Below are 17064 nucleotides of genomic sequence, written 5' to 3' on the forward strand. Positions count from 1 at the left end.
GGGTGCAGGACGAACGCAAAGAAGAAGAAAACTTTCCACGTACCGGAGCAGAGGGTGATGGCCCATATTGTGAGCACCAGCAACTATTGCAGTCGAGCTGGAAAACATGAAATTTTTCTTTGGGTACGGACTAGAAATACTCACTTCTGGATACATGTGGATCCTTACTACCCAGGTAGTTAGCGGGGCTAGAATTGCATAATCGCAACTAAGGAGGAATATGTACTAATAGGATCAGCTCTTATGCAAGCTTGGTGCAAGCATTTCACTGAGTGCTAACCACATGGCTTCAGAAGTCAAGATCCTCGCTTTTCGGCTGCTCTGGGAGTGATGCAGATACCCTTTCTTCGCTTAACCCAACAGGAGGCAAGCTAAAAGGCGTTATATCAAGCCCATGCGAAGTTGTGAGCCGAAAAGACATTTCTTCTCGCTTCCAGCATCCTTCCATCCCCCCACCTCGTTCATGAAATATCGGCATTGTGTGAATGCGAACCAGTCCTTGAGCTTTGCTTCGCTCTGATGGGCTTTCTTTCACATATGTTGGTTGATGCAAAGGAACAAGTTCAATCACCCCATCAAACATAATTTCCATCCATTTGCAAAGTCCAGAATGTCGTGGATGTAGAGAGCTTGGTAGTGAAGCTAGGGCAGCCAGTTGAGCAGGAAACTGGCGCAGCAAGCCCTGTAAGCTGTGTAGGAACCGGAGGATCTCTTGAGGCTTGCATAACCTGGAGGGATACAAGGTAGGAGACAGAAGGTTTGGTATGATAACCCGGTGCACTGCGGGCACAGCCTTCAATTTCGAGCGGAGCTCACAAACAAATTTCGAGAACCAGTCCTCGGAGGTGTCGTTTGTAGGTGATGGACCAGGATGTATGATAAGCTGACCGTGAATATTGTTTGCCTCTAGTCTTTTTGACAGGTCAAAAGTGTGACAAAATATGTTCCCGGAATTGGCGCTCCCGGAAGTGGCACGCCCGGCCACGCCTCCAGTCCCAAGATCTAATGCTCTTATTAATTTAACAATTGCCAAGTGTTTACATTCGGGGCATGCTTCGTTTACCTTTCTTGGTTGACTGAGTTCCGAGGCCCTGGTATCGCCATGCTATCTTCATCTTACTCGACGAAGAATCCAATTGGACCGGTTGCTCACTTGTTTCCACCAGACCAGGAAGCTCTCTGCGCCAATTTTGCCCAACACCCAGGATGTGAACCTCGTGGCCTTGAACCAAGCCTTCCGCGGCAAAGTAACGAAGCGAGACTCCTCCGAAATCAGTTGTCCCTGGTTCCTCAATCAGGAGAGAACTGCCAAGTGGGAGTCCCGCGTGACCGGCTAGTAGTTGATCTAATGAGGCAGTACCAGTTGATGTCGTCAAACGACCATCTAACGGTGATGGGCGAGTACCCGAGGGCAGTTGCCTGCAGTCATTTCGCAACGGCGACGGAATCGCTGGAGCTTGAATAACCGTATTTCTTTTGCGAAAAGACATGGCATTTCAGTTGCCAAAAAGCTCTAGCTGGAAATCCTTCTCCGTCGTAACTACCAGCACAAAATTTGGCATTACGCAATAAGCCGCCCTCAGTCAATAAACGAATGTCAGCCAGCAAAACGTCAATCGAAAAATCAGGTCATGCCGGACAGAGCTCAATGACCACTTGATCATGCCAGATTGTTCAGCGCCCCGTTTGGAAGATATGCTTATAGCGGCTCTGCACACAGGGGGGGAAGGCACACATCGGGTTGCCTTTGGAATGGCACCAAGAAGAGCGGATCCACCTTCAACCAGAAGGGAAAAAATTAAAGTCAAACCTTCATCTTCCTAACATTGTTGTTCAACCCCAAGCGTCACTATCGTCACTACACCAAGCTCTCGACAAGACCATCCAAAATTCCGCCATTGCATTTTTGATCTGTTTTCATCATGTCCAGCGGGGGCGGTGATGCTACACTTTTTGAGGAGAGTTTCACGGTGACCGACTATGACCAATCCAAGTATGATCGGGTTGCTCGTATATCGTGCACATCAGCCGACTCGCAAACGGTAATGGTGCTGGATATCAACATGGAGCTCTTTCCCTGTGCCGTGTCCGATTCCCTACATGTTGTCCTCTCCACAACCTTATCTCCGGATGGTAGTAAGGAGGATGATAAGGGCTGGCGAGATGTTGGCAAGGGAGGAGATGCACCATCCACGATGGCGGACTTGTATGACTATGTTTGTTATGGCAAAATCTACAAATTTGAAGAAACATATGATGGCAACACAATGTAAGTACTTCAACTTGCAGTGTAATGCCCCATGCAATCAATATAGAATCACAAAAGCCTTTATCTGAACTATGCCTTCCCGGCACGTCCCGTATCATTTAATGCTAACACCTGACTGATATTCAGCAATGCATACGTCTCCTTCGGCGGCCTTCTCATGTCGCTGCAGGGTCCTATTAAGAAGCTCACCCCTCTACGTGTCGACAACGTTTATCTCCTCATAAAGAAATAATTAGGTGCTCAATGTCGGTTCAATTGTCGCAGAAAGTCGCACGAGGTTCGGCTGGGGAGCGTCATTTCACGCAATCCTTCCAGGCAACTATACCTCAACCAATACATTTAGAAGCCAGTCAACTTGAGACCCGGTGTACTTAATGCTCTGTGGTACTGTTGTATTCCAAGGCCTGGACTAAGAAGCGAACTTGTGGTTCTAACTAGCTTTGATTTCTTCAACTGCCCTGCCAGTCTGGTTGATGCGGCCCTGGGAAAGGTAGTTTTCGATGCATCCGCTGCTGGATAGTCTTCAGCTGCGGCTCCTCCTCGTCTTTTAGGATTCCATGGCGAATAAAAAAGTCCAGCATAATTACAGCGCAATTGTCTTTGAACTTGCCATCTGCTAGGTCCTTCTTCACCTCGTCTATATCGCAGAGCTTAAATTCTTCTACCTCGCCGTCCTTGGGTTCCGGTATCATATCCACAGGTAGCTCTAGATCGTAAACCCACTGACACTCTGGAAAAATAAAGTCTGCTTGCCCGACATTCTTTTCATCCGTGACATATATGTAAGTGACCATGCCGACGCCTCGGGCATTTTGGCGAACCACATTCTCCGCCAAACTGGCTTCTTCATCGGCTTCACGGATGATACACTCGAAGGGGTCTTCTCCGGTCATTAAGCCGCCAGCAACAGTGTTGTCAAGCATCCCAGGGAAGGTCGATTTATCCTTTGCCCGCTTCGGTACCCATATTAAGATTCCATATGGTGCCGAAGGTTCGACGACGTAAGCAGTCAAGTGGACACCATATCTTACGGTTCCAAGTAATCCCATAGCACCTCGCTCCATACTGAAGAGAAGCTCGCCATTGCGCCCATAGACAGGCCAGAGCTCGTCTCGCCAGCCCTTAAGTAGCTTAAAGGTTTGGCGTTCTCGCCAATACGCAGTTAGTTTGGCTACCTTTGCCGTTCTCTCAGGTTCAGATGCTAATTGCAAGAGTGACAAAGTCTTGCCGACATGGTCGACCTCCATTTCACCCCTCACATTGTCGGGGACCCTTATCAGCTCTGCCACGACTAGATCAAGTACGTACCCAATGGGGTAAGGGCCATTGGCATCTTTCCAGACTAAGGCGTAAATGCCTTCTGGCACATCAAATAGCGTAGATGATCCTGTAGTGAAAGGAGGGTAGGGAAACCTAGAGTCTGGTTAAATCATTACTAACAGGGCAGGTGTATCGTTAATCATGTCAGTGATTGCATAGGTTGCCCGTCAGGCCTGGACATGGCAGGATTGGGAATTCCCATGCAAGGGGACGGTATGAGGACTTGCTCTCTGGTTCTTACTTGTCAGTGTCATCAACCAAGTCCAAGTTTGACTTCATTGTCCGAGATTCGAAGGAAAGTAAATGGTTTTATAAAACGCCTAGAAATCCGATGCAGAGAGTCACATGTATACTGATGAATAGAATGAAATGTAACTTTGGAGGAGTGGTTTCGATAAAACTAAGCGCACCAGACCGAACTACAGAGGTGCAGCCCCACTTGCCAGACAGCACATGCATGTCAAATGTCTTGGACATGGGAAACGGGGTTGGGGGACCGCCAAAGTCAGCAAGTTGAGCAGATACGAACATTGATTGGTGGTGGGCGTCCCACTCCCATGGCGTCACAACAGAGAATATAACTTCGATCTTGAAAGGTAGGGACATGAACGTAAGCAGCCCAGTCACTGTTCGAATAGTGCTTTCGGTTTGGCCATATGTTATCCCCTTGTGTCATCTGCGTCATCCGATTGACTCGTCAGTTGCTTACTGGCAGTCGTAGCCAGATGCTGCGGTACGTACCATATCCACAGCCTAACGATAGTTGCTAATACAGGATGTCACACCAGAGAAGCTCAACTATAGAAATACACCAGTACAACAGAAAACGAAAGCAAGGCACTTGCACATACAACTCACAATGTCTGGCCTTATGTTTGGAGTCATACCAACCGGGCAACAGCTTATGACTGATCCTACATCTACGCCTTCCCCAACGTCATTTCTGTACACTCTGCCAGACAACAGGCCATTTTCCCATGTCATGGTAATTTTGCTTCCCAATGTTAATCTCCCTGTTAACACTGCGGCGGCGATCTACCTCGCAACAGCAAAGGATGTCGCTGCCGCAGCAGAATCAGGCAGTACGCCAAACTTCAGATTTCTCGGGGGTATAGGCGCTGGCAAAGAAAGTGCACTTTTCAAAGTCAGTTCCAATTCGAGCCAAGATAGTGGCAGTGAAGCAAACGACGGGATTGTGATCGGAGTTTCTCTCGAGCCGGCTGAGTCTGTCGGACAACGGTTGGAGCAACTGGCAGCAGAAAAGGAAGCAAACAGCTCAGATCCGGGCTCCAGCAAGACGCAGATGACCACAATCGTTCTCGCACAGCGCATAATTCAAAATGCATACAATGCATTGGCAAGCTTCACCCAGTCTGTAGGTTCTGAAGGCGTCGAAGTTGTCCCCCTCCGAGCATTTGACGATTGGTGGCGGAAATTCGAAAGTCGAATTCGCAACGACCCCAATTACCTCGCAAAGCTGCAAGACTAAGTTTCAATGATGTACTGCGCGAAACATAAGCCAACAACCTCGGGTGTTCGTCTCTGATGTTACAAGTAGTTAATTATCCTCACTCGTCCCCTCTTGGGGGACAGCCTCGCATACAACCTGCTGATGGGGTTGGGAAATGAAATCCCTGCCTTCGACGGAGTCTGTAACACCCGTGGATCATTGTGTACAGTAGCTAGACCAGCTGTTACGATAAGTTCAAAGGAATTATTTAGTGCAAACGATTGTGAACAATTATGGCATTGTTAAGACGCATTGCGTAAACTTGGTCTCTTGTGCCATGCCCAACTAACTCTGAACTACACATCCTGCATTGGAGTCATAAGCGGGCTTTTCATGCGGGTTGGACTCCCTGTTCTACTCCTCCTGCCAGCGTTCAACATTTGGAGATTTGGCGCCAGTCGCTCCCGACTTTCTGTTCGGATCACCAGTCCGGCTCGATCCATAACGGACAGTTGTTGGCCGTCTTCAGAGTGGTCTAGGGTGACTCTTGGTGTTGAAACCCCGTTGTATCTGTTCGCATGGGAACCTTCGCTACTATCAGAACCATCAATGTCTTCCATGTTGCCCTCCAACTCATATCCGGCAGCCTCGCCTTGTTCTACGATTCGTTCATAATTTGCCGTGCCATGACCAAAGATTTTGGATGCCAACCCAAACCCACACCACGGTTTGCGGCTTGGGTGACGTCGCCGCCGAGGAATGATACCGAGCAACCGTCGTCTTCGATCAGACCGTCTAAGAAACAATGAAACTAGTAGAGCAACAATCATTAAACCCAAGATATTATACATGGTGTTGTTTCCAAAAGACCCGCTGTCGTCGGACTCATTACCTTCTGTGTCAGAATATGAGTCCAGCGACAAAGGTGTGGATCCCGCGTGCTCAAAGTCAGATGGCGTCTTTGAGGCTACATTGCTTCCAAACCCAACAGGCAAAGAGGATTGTGGAGCTGATATTTGACCAGATGCATATAGGACCATCTTTCCCAATGTCCAACTCACTTCCATACCTTCAACGGTGTCGATTGGTTGGAATGGGTTGAGAAAATCCTGCTTGTCTTTGTCTGGTCTGTCGTGGGTTGCATTGAAACTCGGTTTAGGTAATGCATCCCTGCCAAGCCGAGGGATTCCGATACCTTCATACAAGACATTGATTAACCATGAGGCTTTGAAGCAGGCTTGTTGTGCATCTTGAATCTTTTGATCTTTTGACTTTTTCCGCCTCACGATATCACTCTTAATTGCAGCCCATTCACGGCTACAGAAATCAAGAACTTTGCGCTGGTAGGTTGCAAGATCGTATGCCTGTTGCTCCTTGCCGAACACGCCGTGAGTTGCGTGCCAATATTCCGAAACACCAATGAAGTGATTAACTTCAAAATCTATCGCGGGAACGTGTTGGCCATTAAGCAGGCAAGGATGATCATCGCATGGAGCGTCCTTGCGAAGGAGGGGGTAGGTTTTCTTCAAGCACTCATCAAACGCGCCTGTCCCAATCAAAGTTGGCCCATGAGAAGTATTGCTAGCATCGAGTTCTTCACTGGCAGGGCTTCGGAGACCTTTGGGCATACACGGATCTGGTATTTCGTCGAGTGAATCTCCATAGCTTTCCATCAAACCTTGAATATAGCGATGCCTGGCTTTGTTTGCGCCAAATCCCAGCCACGTCGCGGTGAAAACTTTGTATTCGGCCGACGACCCATCCACTCGCCGCATTCGAACAAGTTTTAGATCATTTGCATGGCGCTCAGTTTCCGTGGTGTTGGGGGCAAAGGCAATCTGCGCAGATGCACCCCCCATATCCAAAAAGCCGTATGTATGATGACCCTTTCCATGCACATGTTCATTCGGTCGATCGAATCCCCCCAATAAGTAGTTCGTGGCAATCCAGCCGTACAATCCTTCAGTCTCTCCGGAAATAACCTGCACCTGTCCTGCACAATCGGGAAGGTCGAATTTTGTGTTGGTTTGCAAATATGTGCAAATGCCCTTTAAAAGCGACGACTGTCGAAGTTTTGGAAGAAAGCGGACACCTGCTGTGGCCATTAAAAAAATAGGAGTCTCAGGAACGTTGTCTTCAGGCACTTCATCCAGGGCAGTTTTGATGAGCGCCTGCAGATGGTCAGGGCCAACCAATGCGACATCTTCTGCAAACGTGGCAACACCAGGATGAATTTTTTTGCTCTTTTTTAGCTTGAGCTTTGGCAAGCTGCGTAAATCGGAAGGAGAAGCATTTTTGCTGGCCGAGAGCGGATGCTTCCATTTGTAGACATAAAGACGGGTTCCCGACGAACCGGCGTCGAGAATAACTCCATATTGTGCTGTAGTTTCGACATCTTAGTATACGAAACGTCCGGAGAAAACAGAAATCCAGATTCCAGCCATAGGAGTGAATTTTTACATACAACGTTTACCCATCAGGACATAGCACAATTGGTGGATGAGTGCTCGAGAGTAAATTGAGCAGCCTTATCGTTGGTCCTACCGCTCGAAATATATATTCGAGGTTTGGCAATAATCGACCGCAGTGGGCTGACGTGAGTAGCCTTCAGCGGGCGAATAAACTTGCAGTAATGCTTTGTGTCCGATTCGATGGTTTCGTCAGACGTCGGCAGTGTGGACGGCGCTCACAGATTGGCCGACCGAGGTGCGAGTTCAAAAGCAAACAGAGGTAATGAGAGTGCATGGAATCTAGACCATACTCGTAGTATCCTTTATTGGCAAGATAAAATTGGTCCTAGCGAGCGTGATATATTTGAGCCGGAGCGATCGCGAGGAGGAGGCATGATAGAAGCGTAGAGAGTCAGGCGAACAGATCTCCAAACAGGAGTCCCAGAACAACGATGCTGGAAACCTCAGGGAGTACGCGGCACCAGATGATCAGAGTACCGTGCACAGAAGCGTCATGCAAAAGATTTGCACTGTGTGGGTATTCATGGCCAGTCACCAAACCAGACTCGAGGTACCTACTTATGATTTACCATAATATCTGGTGCTTGTATTGAAGCTTCTGTCCGCTGGTTGCTGCTGGAATTATTCACGAACACCCAGAATGGCCCAATATCTGCGCAAAATACATCTTGAATTGTGAAGTGCATTCTCTGTGTCGTGAGTGTCAGGCATTTCAATACATTTAGCTTTGGCGGGACAGTGTGTCTTGATGCAAAAACATCATACCATTCACTCGCTTCTCTTGGTTTGAACAGTATTTTTTTGGCTTGGCCAAGAAATTGTTGGCCAGTAGTCCCTCATCGGCCGAAGACCAAACAAACAGGTCTTTCTTTTGACCTCCGTTGAGCCAACCGCGATCCTTTCTCGACGGCGGAGAATCTGAATTGACCGCAGAGTCTACCATATGGCACGCTGCCCCTACGATGTTACCCGCCTCTAGGCCCGACGGGACTTTTTGATGCAGCTCTTGTATTTGCAAGAGACGCCGGTTCTTGTCTCTATGAGCGACCGTAAGCTCCTCATTCCTACGGCTGATCCGTTCATGCTCTCTGGCAGCATCTGCTTCTGTTAGACCAGCAAAAAAAAAAAAAAAAAAAAAAAAAAAAAGAGTTGTGTCCTCAACGCACCCTCAATTATCTTTCGCAAACGCGATATCTCCGTATTTGCTTCGATAACGGTTTGACGAAGCTGAGACTTTAGGCTTAAATTCTTCTCTGACAAAGTTCTATAAAGATAGCGTTGGTAGTATATCTCTTGCGTCTTTTGATAGGCCCAAAAGCCTAAGGCTCTCTCTGCGCATTCCAAAACCAAGCTCGGACTTAGGCCGGTGAGGATGGTTGCCCTATTCTCTTCGCTGGGGTGAAGGTTTGCTATTGCCGCATCTCGCTCTCCTGACAATGCTGAGTGGCAGGCAGGGCATGCAAAGGCCTGGTTAATGGCTATACCGGTAGCTAGGCGAAGGTTTTGAACACATTGTAGACAAAAAGCATGGCTGCGGTGAATTTATTAGCATTATTATCCGGTAGCTAGTCGATAAAGGGCAGAGACTCAAGGATTCAGTTTCGGGGATAGGCCCACCTGCATGTGGTAACAAGCGCTCGATCTGTGAGCTCCCTTCTGCACTTGAGGTTGTTGCACAGCAAGCTGGAGTTCATCGTGATTTGTCCTGTAGATCGAACATGTGAGATAATCACTGGGCTATGGTCCAAGGCTGCGGAAAGAAAAGAGAATTTGGCCCCAAAAAGCTCACAGCTGGGGTTCTTCTTTAGTTCATGTTCGTCGAGGCAGTCGCCTTGGCTACCTACCTAGGGGTACCTACCTACTAGGTACCTAGGTACCTAGGTAGGTAGAGAATATCTAAGATAGGAATGTCACGATTTTCTTAAAAATTGCACAAATACTGCAAGTGCAAGGCAAACCCCGACTGAATGCACACAGTACCTAATCCGGGAGCAGGTAAGGGCAGGTACCTACTTCCTAAGCTATCAAGAGATCATTGGCCGCGGCGGCTTATCCACCGCTTTTAAATGAATACGAGGACTCGAGACATATAATACTGTGCTCTATCTGTACTCGGTGTAGTGCAGCTTCGTTGAACATAATCTATTTAGGCATTGCTGACAGCAACCAAGGGCTGTGTGTCTTATCTAGCTGTCAAGGTTGAAGGTGGTCCTTGCTGAGGTTCAAACGCAACACTTGAGAGCGGCTCTCTATTCCATCAAATATACAGGTGTTATCAATTGGAATATATTGCCTTGTGATGAGCTTGATCATTTCCTGTGAAACCATTCCCCCCGTAACCGCTGCTGTGTTGTGAATCTCCCCTCGATTTGACCGCACGATTTCCCGAGCCGCCTGCAAGATGCTCTGGTTCCCAACAAGACTTGGGATAGAATTCGTGACAACGTTTGTGATCTCTTCTGCACTCTCTGTGGGGGCTATAAAGGAGGCGCGCAGAGCAAGATAGATATGAATCAATGAGGTAGGCATTTCCGGTCCTGCAACTGCAGACAATTCGTCATTTTTGAGCTCGTTTTCTGGTCAAGTAGGCTTTGTTAGTATCAGTTGTTTACATTGGTAATTATAGTTACCGTCCCCTCTTCGCACATACCAACAATACTACCAATAGATGGTGCATCTTCTGAGCTGCGCACCAGCTTGATAAATTTTGCGTTCTTGCAGAATAGTTCCACGTCACCCCGGGCAATTCTTCCACCACCTTTAAGCGTGCGTACAATATCCACTATGTCGGATATGTCCTGTCTTGCTTTGGCTTTGTAGAGAGACTGAAGTTTCATGTAAGTGCTAGACTGAGCCTTCATATCGGGTACACCGCCCTGCAATGGGAGTTGAGAATGCTTTTGATAGAATTGTCTGACAGCCTCTGCTACTACCCAGAAATTTTCCTTGGGCAAAATCTAAGGAAGGGAATTAGACTGCGGGACTGCAATAACAATAATGGAAAACTGGGGAAGAGGGACTTACCTCCGTTACCTCGATATAGTCGAAAACCTGCTCCAGGAAACGTGGCAGCGAGGACGGGTTTACGTGTTTCATCACCGCAGAAACAGCCTCTTCGAAGTTTTCCTCTCCTCCCTCAGGGTTGTCCCTCCTAGCGCCATCGGCGACAAAGCTTCGAAACGCTACTTTATCAGAGTACGATAGAGGTAGTGCATCACTGTGCAAAGATTTCCATTTTTCAAGATAATGGAGTAGAATAACAACAAGAGGTAAATGCCCGTGGTCGTGGTCATCAAGATTGTCAATATCCTGGGTCATCTCGCGTGAGAACTTAGACAATTCGGGCCAGGGGTCTAACAATCTCAAGTCCGCAGTCGCATCTCCATCTGGGTGAGTATCCACGATTGGAAGATCCCCAGGCAGCTTTAGCGTGAAGTATGAATAGTAACCAACGTTACAAACGCTAAGGAGGGGAATGTTTTGTTGCCTAGCATACGTTTCGAGGAAGCAAACACGATCTTGATGCAGAGGCAAAGTATAGGCAATGATAGTAAATGGTCCCGAAGAAGCTGTGATCATGTCAAGGTCCAGAGGAGCCTTGTGACTGGGCAGTCAGCATCAAGATATCATAAAGAGACCACCACATTTGCACGAGAGGAGTGTTGCGGGGCGTTGCTCGAGACTACTGACATCTTCCTTGGGATACCAATCTCCCGAGACCTCAGGATTGAGCTCTACAAGTCTGTTCACGCAACAAAGAGCTCGCGGTTTTCCTAGGCAATCCTCGTCGAGGAAGAAGTTGACACCTAGATCTTCATCCCGCACAATGGCCTCATCGGCAATGACAAATTTTCCAATTCCTGCAAAGTGTCGGGTTATTAAGGACTGTATGAAGTTCTCCGGCGCTGGCGGGAAACAAACCTGGCAAAACCAAATTCTTGAGCACTTCAACACCAACAGTCCCAGAGCTGGCGTTGACCAGGAGGACATTTGCAGTCTCCAGTGCAGCTTGGCCTGACGCAGCCCACAGTCGAAGCTGTCGATCATACCTTCTTTCCTTATCAGTCGGACCGTGTCCTGTCAGTTTGCTAGCACCGGCTTCTTGAGGCATGGCGACTTATGGTAGTAGAACGTCTGCTAAGGTTAAGTTTGATAGTTGCACTGTTCGGTAGACAAAGAGACCAGCTCACTTCTGCACGTCCACGCATACTACCTAGTACCTACCTAGGTACCTAGGTAGGTACATGCTAGGTATGTAGGTACATAGGTCTGGTATGTATGTGTGGGCCGCACAAGTCCCAGGCTACCAGAGGCCTGAGATGACTGATTGAGCACCTAAATTGCGGGACCCTAACCCCCAGCCATTACCAGACCAGACAGGACCCCAGCCTACTTAGACTTGTAGTAAGCACTGTGTTTCCCAGTCAATGGTCATGGAACCAAGCCAGTGGATATTGATTTGTATCCAATTGAATACAAAATTTCCGTTCTACCAGGTTTGCCAGGGAACGAGGGAAATTCTAGATAGCCGAATGAGTCTAAGGCAATGCAACTCGTAGCTGAGACGCACTAGATCCAAATGTCTTGTGTTATATCGTGGTGAGAGTGAGTCAATGCGCCGTCTTAATCCAGATGTTGGCATTTGAAGCCTGGTTCAAGGTTCAAGGTTCAATGTTGCTTGTTGCTTGTTGGCTGTCACCTTAAAGTGGTTGGTAGGTACTCTCTCACATTGGCGAGACAGTCCGCCGATGCCTGCAAATTACAAGACCCGAGAGTGCTAATGCGGATTGGAAATTCTTGAGACGAATGTCAATTGCTTCCACCTTAGCTATTTGCATTGGCAGTGTCCAGATCCGCATCGTGGTATCATTGTGAGAGTTCGTGTGAGGGTAAGGGTTAAAGAATCAATCCACAACAGAACCATGGAAATGGTATGTAAACATTCAAGAGGCATGAGTGTTGATTCGACCAGATACTCTCTTCACATCAATGATCGTACATTGTTCCATGCTCGCTATTGAAGGCGTCTTTTGTTAGAGTGATTGTCCCCGACGTGGAGTTACTGCAGAACAAATTCGAAACTTCGGATCAGCATCATCGCCAGAACTTGCCTCGTATCTACCCTGTAGCATTCAATGTACCCCGCACGGATTCTCAGTGAGAACTTGACTGATTGAGGGGCAAGGATTCTCCTGAATTGCGACTAGACTGAACCATGCTAAGATATACTGATGCGACAGTGTATCTAGAGCTTGTACTGGGTCAATATCATAGTCCGCACGCCATTAGAGCCCCTGAGTGCAGGTGCTCAATAACATCAGAGTTGATCAGAGTGGCGTCACTGAATCTTCCCGCTGAGGAGTTCAACCACACACATGCAGGTGCCCTTGGCACCAGAATAATTGACCCGGACTCTCGATGCCATTCCAAATCCAGCGACACTAGTGACCTGTGCCATCGGACCCCAGCTCAGCTTTGGAACCAGACAATTTGATTTTTCTTCATCGGACTATAACGCTGCTACTCGGGCAAAGTCGACTTGATGAATCGCTGGCTGCCGCGCATTTACAAATCCTACCTCCTTCCCCAGTTCTCCACGCCATCTGTCTACCCAGTCCCCTGGCTGGCCTTAAGTATTCACTCAACGCAACCTCAGCGTTCCCCAGGCTTCCGTCAGACAAACCGCAACCACAATACCTTAATCAGGACAATGGCATCAGCTGCTGCTAAACGTTTGGCTGGTAAGACAGTGCTCATCACTGGGGCTTCGTCAGGCATTGGGCGATCCACTGCGCTTGAATTCGCCAGAACAAGCCCAGACAACTTACGGCTGATCCTCACTGCCCGTCGCATCAACTCACTGAACGAATTGGCATCTCAAATCGCGCAAGAGGTTGGACAGGGCGTCAAGGTCCTCCCAGTGAAACTAGATGTTAGCAAACCCGAGGAAGTCCGGGAATTCGTCGGCAACTTGCCAGAGGAGTGGCAAGATATCAATGTTCTTGTCAACAATGCGTAAGTAAAACTCAATTTGACTCGTTATCACACCACACTCCCTTATGAGGGCGACTTCAAGCATCGCCATCGCCACAAGTACAAATCTGCACAGGGAGGCGCCGATATCAGCACTACGTTTGCTGGAAATGCTGACGAACTTTGTGTCGTTATTTACAGAGGTCTCGTGAAAGGCGTCGCACGTGCCCCGGATATCCATGAGGACGATATGAATATTATGTTTGCCACCAACGTTACAGGGCTGATCAACATCACACAAGCCATTCTACCAATATTCCAAAGGCGCTCTGATGGAGGTCAAGGCGATATTATCAACGTAGGCTCTATCGCCGGCCGTGAGCCATATCCGGGAGGATCTATCTACTGCGCTACCAAGGCTGCCGTTCGGAGCTTTACGGAGAGTTTGCGAAAGGAGCTCATTGCCACTCGAATCAGAGTCATTGAAATAGACCCCGGTCAGGTCGAAACGGTAGGTTTTCTCGACAATATACGATGTTTGAAATGCCCAAACGCTCATAAAGGGTCACTTTTCTAGGAGTTCTCTCTTGTCCGGTTTGATGGAAACAAGACGAAAGCCGATGCCGTCTACGCGTAAGTTTACATCGCTCTGCATGACCGAAGTAGTTCTGACAAGCAATTTCCCACAACAGCGGATGCGAGCCTCTGACCCCCGACGACATTGCTGAGGTAGTCGTTTTCACAGCTACTCGCCGCGAAAATCTGGTTATTGCAGACACTCTTGTGTTTCCAAACCACCAAGTAAGTGCGACGCCTACCCAAGTGACCCTAAGGACAAACGCTGACACCATATGCTTTCTGCATCTCACTAGGCATCAGCCCTTATCATGCATAGAAAGAATTAATACTTCCTGAACGGGTTTAAGAACACGGCAAGGTTTTAGACACCAAGCTAGATAGCTCAACACAATACGGGAGCACGCGTTGAGAGCTACAACAGAAGGCACAAGCCTTCGGTTCAATGTCACAACTGGCAACATGTACAATTTTTGCTCTATGTTCATAGCAACTGGATCGTGTGTACTAGTGGCTGTATGTTCAATTCTATTGAGCTGGTTTTGGGAGGATCAGACTCGATTGCATTAGGTCAATAAAGATTCATGTTCGAAAGTTTCTCTTGCCCCACGCTCAAAGCCATAGCGGCGGAGATTGAAATACAATCTGAACTAGGGGCCTTCTACAAACGATGAAAGTCAATCTACCAGTGTTCCGTTAAGAATCCATTCTAGGCTGAATTGGATCCTTGCCATCACAAGCGATGGCACCACTGGGTATTTAAGTGACGAAGAGTTGTTCTTGTCAATATTGCCTCACTGTGAAGTTTTGACCAAGATGTCGGCATAGATCGTAGTGCCGTACAAGCACAGAAAGATCAAGCACAATTTGGGTAAAGTGGAGATTCCCCCTCAAGGGATTGATGTCATACAGAGTAAGATCAGTTAACACGATGGATAATTGCACCCGTTACTTGACCTAAAAAGAAAGCAAAGCACGCCAACCAAGAACGCCGCGCTAAGAAGTGGTGACAATGCTCGAAACCAGGACATGTGTTTTTCGGGGACAAAGCTGGTGAGGGTACACTGGTACACGTGAATCAAACTGCTGTCCCTGGACCTCAGTCCCCGGTGTGTTGGAACAGTGGCGAAATGGATTCGCCGTAATGATTACGCCTAATAGCCTCTGACAGAAGAAACGACAAGTCGAGAACAACAAGCTTGCTAATATTCCTCGCGCGATCTTGGTTGATTGGAAAGCTGTTTGTGACGAGTATCGTGTCGATGCACTCGCATGCCTGAAGCTGCTCCAGACAATCTGCACCAAATACACCATGCGTGGCAATGCAGAAAACCTTTTTAGCTCCTCCTTTCTTTACTACCGTTTCGGCGGCGGCAATCCAGGAGCCCGGCTTGTCAATCATGTCATCGACGATAAACACGGTCCGGTTCCTCACATTACCAACTAGGGTAATCATGTGCTCAGCCTTGGTGTCCTGAAACGCATTGTCTTCTTCGTCAGAACTTGCTGCTGGATCACCTCCTCCGCCTAGGACTTGGCCCTCTGGAACAAAGAAAGACGAGGCGTGCGATAAAGTCATAGGATCCTCCTCTTGTAAGCTGTTCCCAGTCGTTGACATCGCAGGTGAGTTGAAGTCATCTTCGACGACATGGCCTCGGATCAAGCGGCCATGTATGACTTCATGCGCTCGGCGGTCATCAAAAACTTGCTCATGAGTGGATTGCAATTCCGGAGTGCTGCGGGAAGCTGGTGAGCCGCTACCGCCACTTGCCTTACTCTGTATCTCAGGTATCTTCTCCCGTCGTTCAGCATGACGAGTGGGAGATCCGGTGGCATCCGTCAATGATGTTCCAAATATTTGCGCCGGAACATGTTGTATGGCGCCATCTTGGGAGCCTCCACCAGGGGGGGAGATGTCAGTCCCCATGGCAGTTTCAAGCGCAGGCTGCCTGTCAACACCATCAAGATGATTCATAATCATGCTCGCTGTCATATTGGTCCCTCTTTTCCGGTCTGTGGTAACCATGCCGAAATTGAGCTTCAGAGCATCAGCGAGTGACGTGACCCGTTTTGTCCCTCCAGCATTCTTTGATACCACAACTGCTTCTCGCCAATTGTGGACGTTCCGCCGAATCCATTTCGCAATTATAGGCTCGGCATGAAGATTGTCCACTGGACATTTGAAAAACCCTTGCATTTGTGAAGCATGTAAGTCTACCGTGATCACATGCTTCACTCCTGCAACGCCGAGCAGGTTGGCTAGCATTCGTGCAGTGATCGCGCCACGGTGGGCCTTTTTCTTCGATTGCCGGCTATATGGGAAGTATGGGAGAACAGCTAGAGCATGTATGAGCTGGAGTACCAGTCTGGCACATGAGGACTTTTCTAACCTGTGATTTTGTTCGCGGAGCCTCCTTTGCAAGCTGAGATCATGATGAGCAGTTCCATTATGGAATCATTGATCTTGGGGCTTCCCGACTGCACCACAAACACATCTTTCTCTCGTACACTCGTCAAGATCCTGACACTTGTCTCCCCCTTGGGTGTGTTAGCCGCTACTTGGATGACACCGGTTTGGGCTATGGGACTCTCACGTTGGAGAATTGTGTTAGCTCCGCATCAGCGGGAGTCATGCCCAGATTTTCGCATATTTGGCCAGTGAGAACTGGACAAGAATTGCCAGCGAATATAAGGGTATTGCGCATTCTGGGCGAAGTAGCGTTACGGTTGAAAGGGGAGAAGCGAGGGAAACGAAGTTGCATCCAGGGCTTTTTTTTTTCAACGTTGTGGGATACAGTACATTTTATAGTCAACACTGTGTGGGATTCGTTTTTGGACGTGGTAGGACAATTGGAAATGGACAGTGCGCCAAAATGTGCCTGCCCAGTGAGAGCCTCGAGGTCGGACCAAGTCGGGCCGCGAGGGTGAAAAGTTGTCCACCAGACCATTAATCCCCGCAGCACAGTTAAAGAATATAGAGCACCGTAGACCGCCAACTTTCAGGA

The 17064-nt window shown here is 48.3% G+C and overlaps 7 protein-coding genes across 7 annotated transcripts; 3 read left to right on the plus strand and 4 right to left on the minus strand.

Moving 5' to 3' along the window:
* Positions 1 to 289: 289 nt before the first annotated feature.
* On the minus strand, positions 290 to 1490 carry VFPPC_16630 (ethyl tert-butyl ether degradation EthD; the record flags this gene model as incomplete). The annotated part of the gene is made up of 2 exons (XM_018294383.1): positions 290 to 1010; positions 1051 to 1490. The coding sequence occupies 2 exons, from the start codon at positions 1488 to 1490 to the stop codon at positions 290 to 292; spliced, it is 1161 nt and encodes a 386-aa protein (XP_018139959.1).
* A 432-nt stretch (positions 1491 to 1922) lies between these two features.
* VFPPC_14157 (UDP-glucose 4-epimerase Gal10) lies at positions 1923 to 2501 on the plus strand (the record flags this gene model as incomplete). Its single annotated transcript, XM_018291927.1, has 2 exons — positions 1923 to 2269; positions 2396 to 2501. 2 exons carry the CDS (start codon positions 1923 to 1925, stop codon positions 2499 to 2501), a joined length of 453 nt encoding a protein of 150 aa, XP_018139958.1.
* A 217-nt stretch (positions 2502 to 2718) lies between these two features.
* On the minus strand, positions 2719 to 3868 carry VFPPC_07099 (thiamin pyrophosphokinase-related protein; the record flags this gene model as incomplete). Its single annotated transcript, XM_018286016.1, has 2 exons — positions 2719 to 3682; positions 3831 to 3868. The coding sequence occupies 2 exons, from the start codon at positions 3866 to 3868 to the stop codon at positions 2719 to 2721; spliced, it is 1002 nt and encodes a 333-aa protein (XP_018139957.1).
* Positions 3869 to 4448: 580 nt separating this feature from the next.
* VFPPC_07100 (hypothetical protein) lies at positions 4449 to 5078 on the plus strand (the record flags this gene model as incomplete). Its single annotated transcript, XM_018286017.1, has 1 exon — positions 4449 to 5078. One exon carries the CDS (start codon positions 4449 to 4451, stop codon positions 5076 to 5078), a length of 630 nt encoding a protein of 209 aa, XP_018139956.1.
* A 4625-nt stretch (positions 5079 to 9703) lies between these two features.
* VFPPC_07102 (NEDD8-activating enzyme E1 regulatory subunit) lies at positions 9704 to 11621 on the minus strand (the record flags this gene model as incomplete). Its single annotated transcript, XM_018286019.1, has 5 exons — positions 9704 to 10078; positions 10186 to 10436; positions 10498 to 11107; positions 11177 to 11370; positions 11417 to 11621. 5 exons carry the CDS (start codon positions 11619 to 11621, stop codon positions 9704 to 9706), a joined length of 1635 nt encoding a protein of 544 aa, XP_018139953.1.
* A 1599-nt stretch (positions 11622 to 13220) lies between these two features.
* VFPPC_07103 (oxidoreductase) lies at positions 13221 to 14388 on the plus strand (the record flags this gene model as incomplete). The annotated part of the gene is made up of 5 exons (XM_018286020.1): positions 13221 to 13525; positions 13685 to 13994; positions 14061 to 14116; positions 14176 to 14284; positions 14356 to 14388. 5 exons carry the CDS (start codon positions 13221 to 13223, stop codon positions 14386 to 14388), a joined length of 813 nt encoding a protein of 270 aa, XP_018139952.1.
* A 770-nt stretch (positions 14389 to 15158) lies between these two features.
* VFPPC_07104 (ribose-phosphate diphosphokinase) lies at positions 15159 to 16764 on the minus strand (the record flags this gene model as incomplete). Its single annotated transcript, XM_018286021.1, has 3 exons — positions 15159 to 16396; positions 16450 to 16597; positions 16654 to 16764. 3 exons carry the CDS (start codon positions 16762 to 16764, stop codon positions 15159 to 15161), a joined length of 1497 nt encoding a protein of 498 aa, XP_018139951.1.
* Between the last annotated feature and the right edge of the window lie 300 nt (positions 16765 to 17064).

The sequence above is a fragment of the Pochonia chlamydosporia genome, chromosome 7, assembly GCF_001653235.2.
Source record: "Pochonia chlamydosporia 170 chromosome 7, whole genome shotgun sequence".
NCBI lineage: Eukaryota > Fungi > Ascomycota > Sordariomycetes > Hypocreales > Clavicipitaceae > Pochonia > Pochonia chlamydosporia.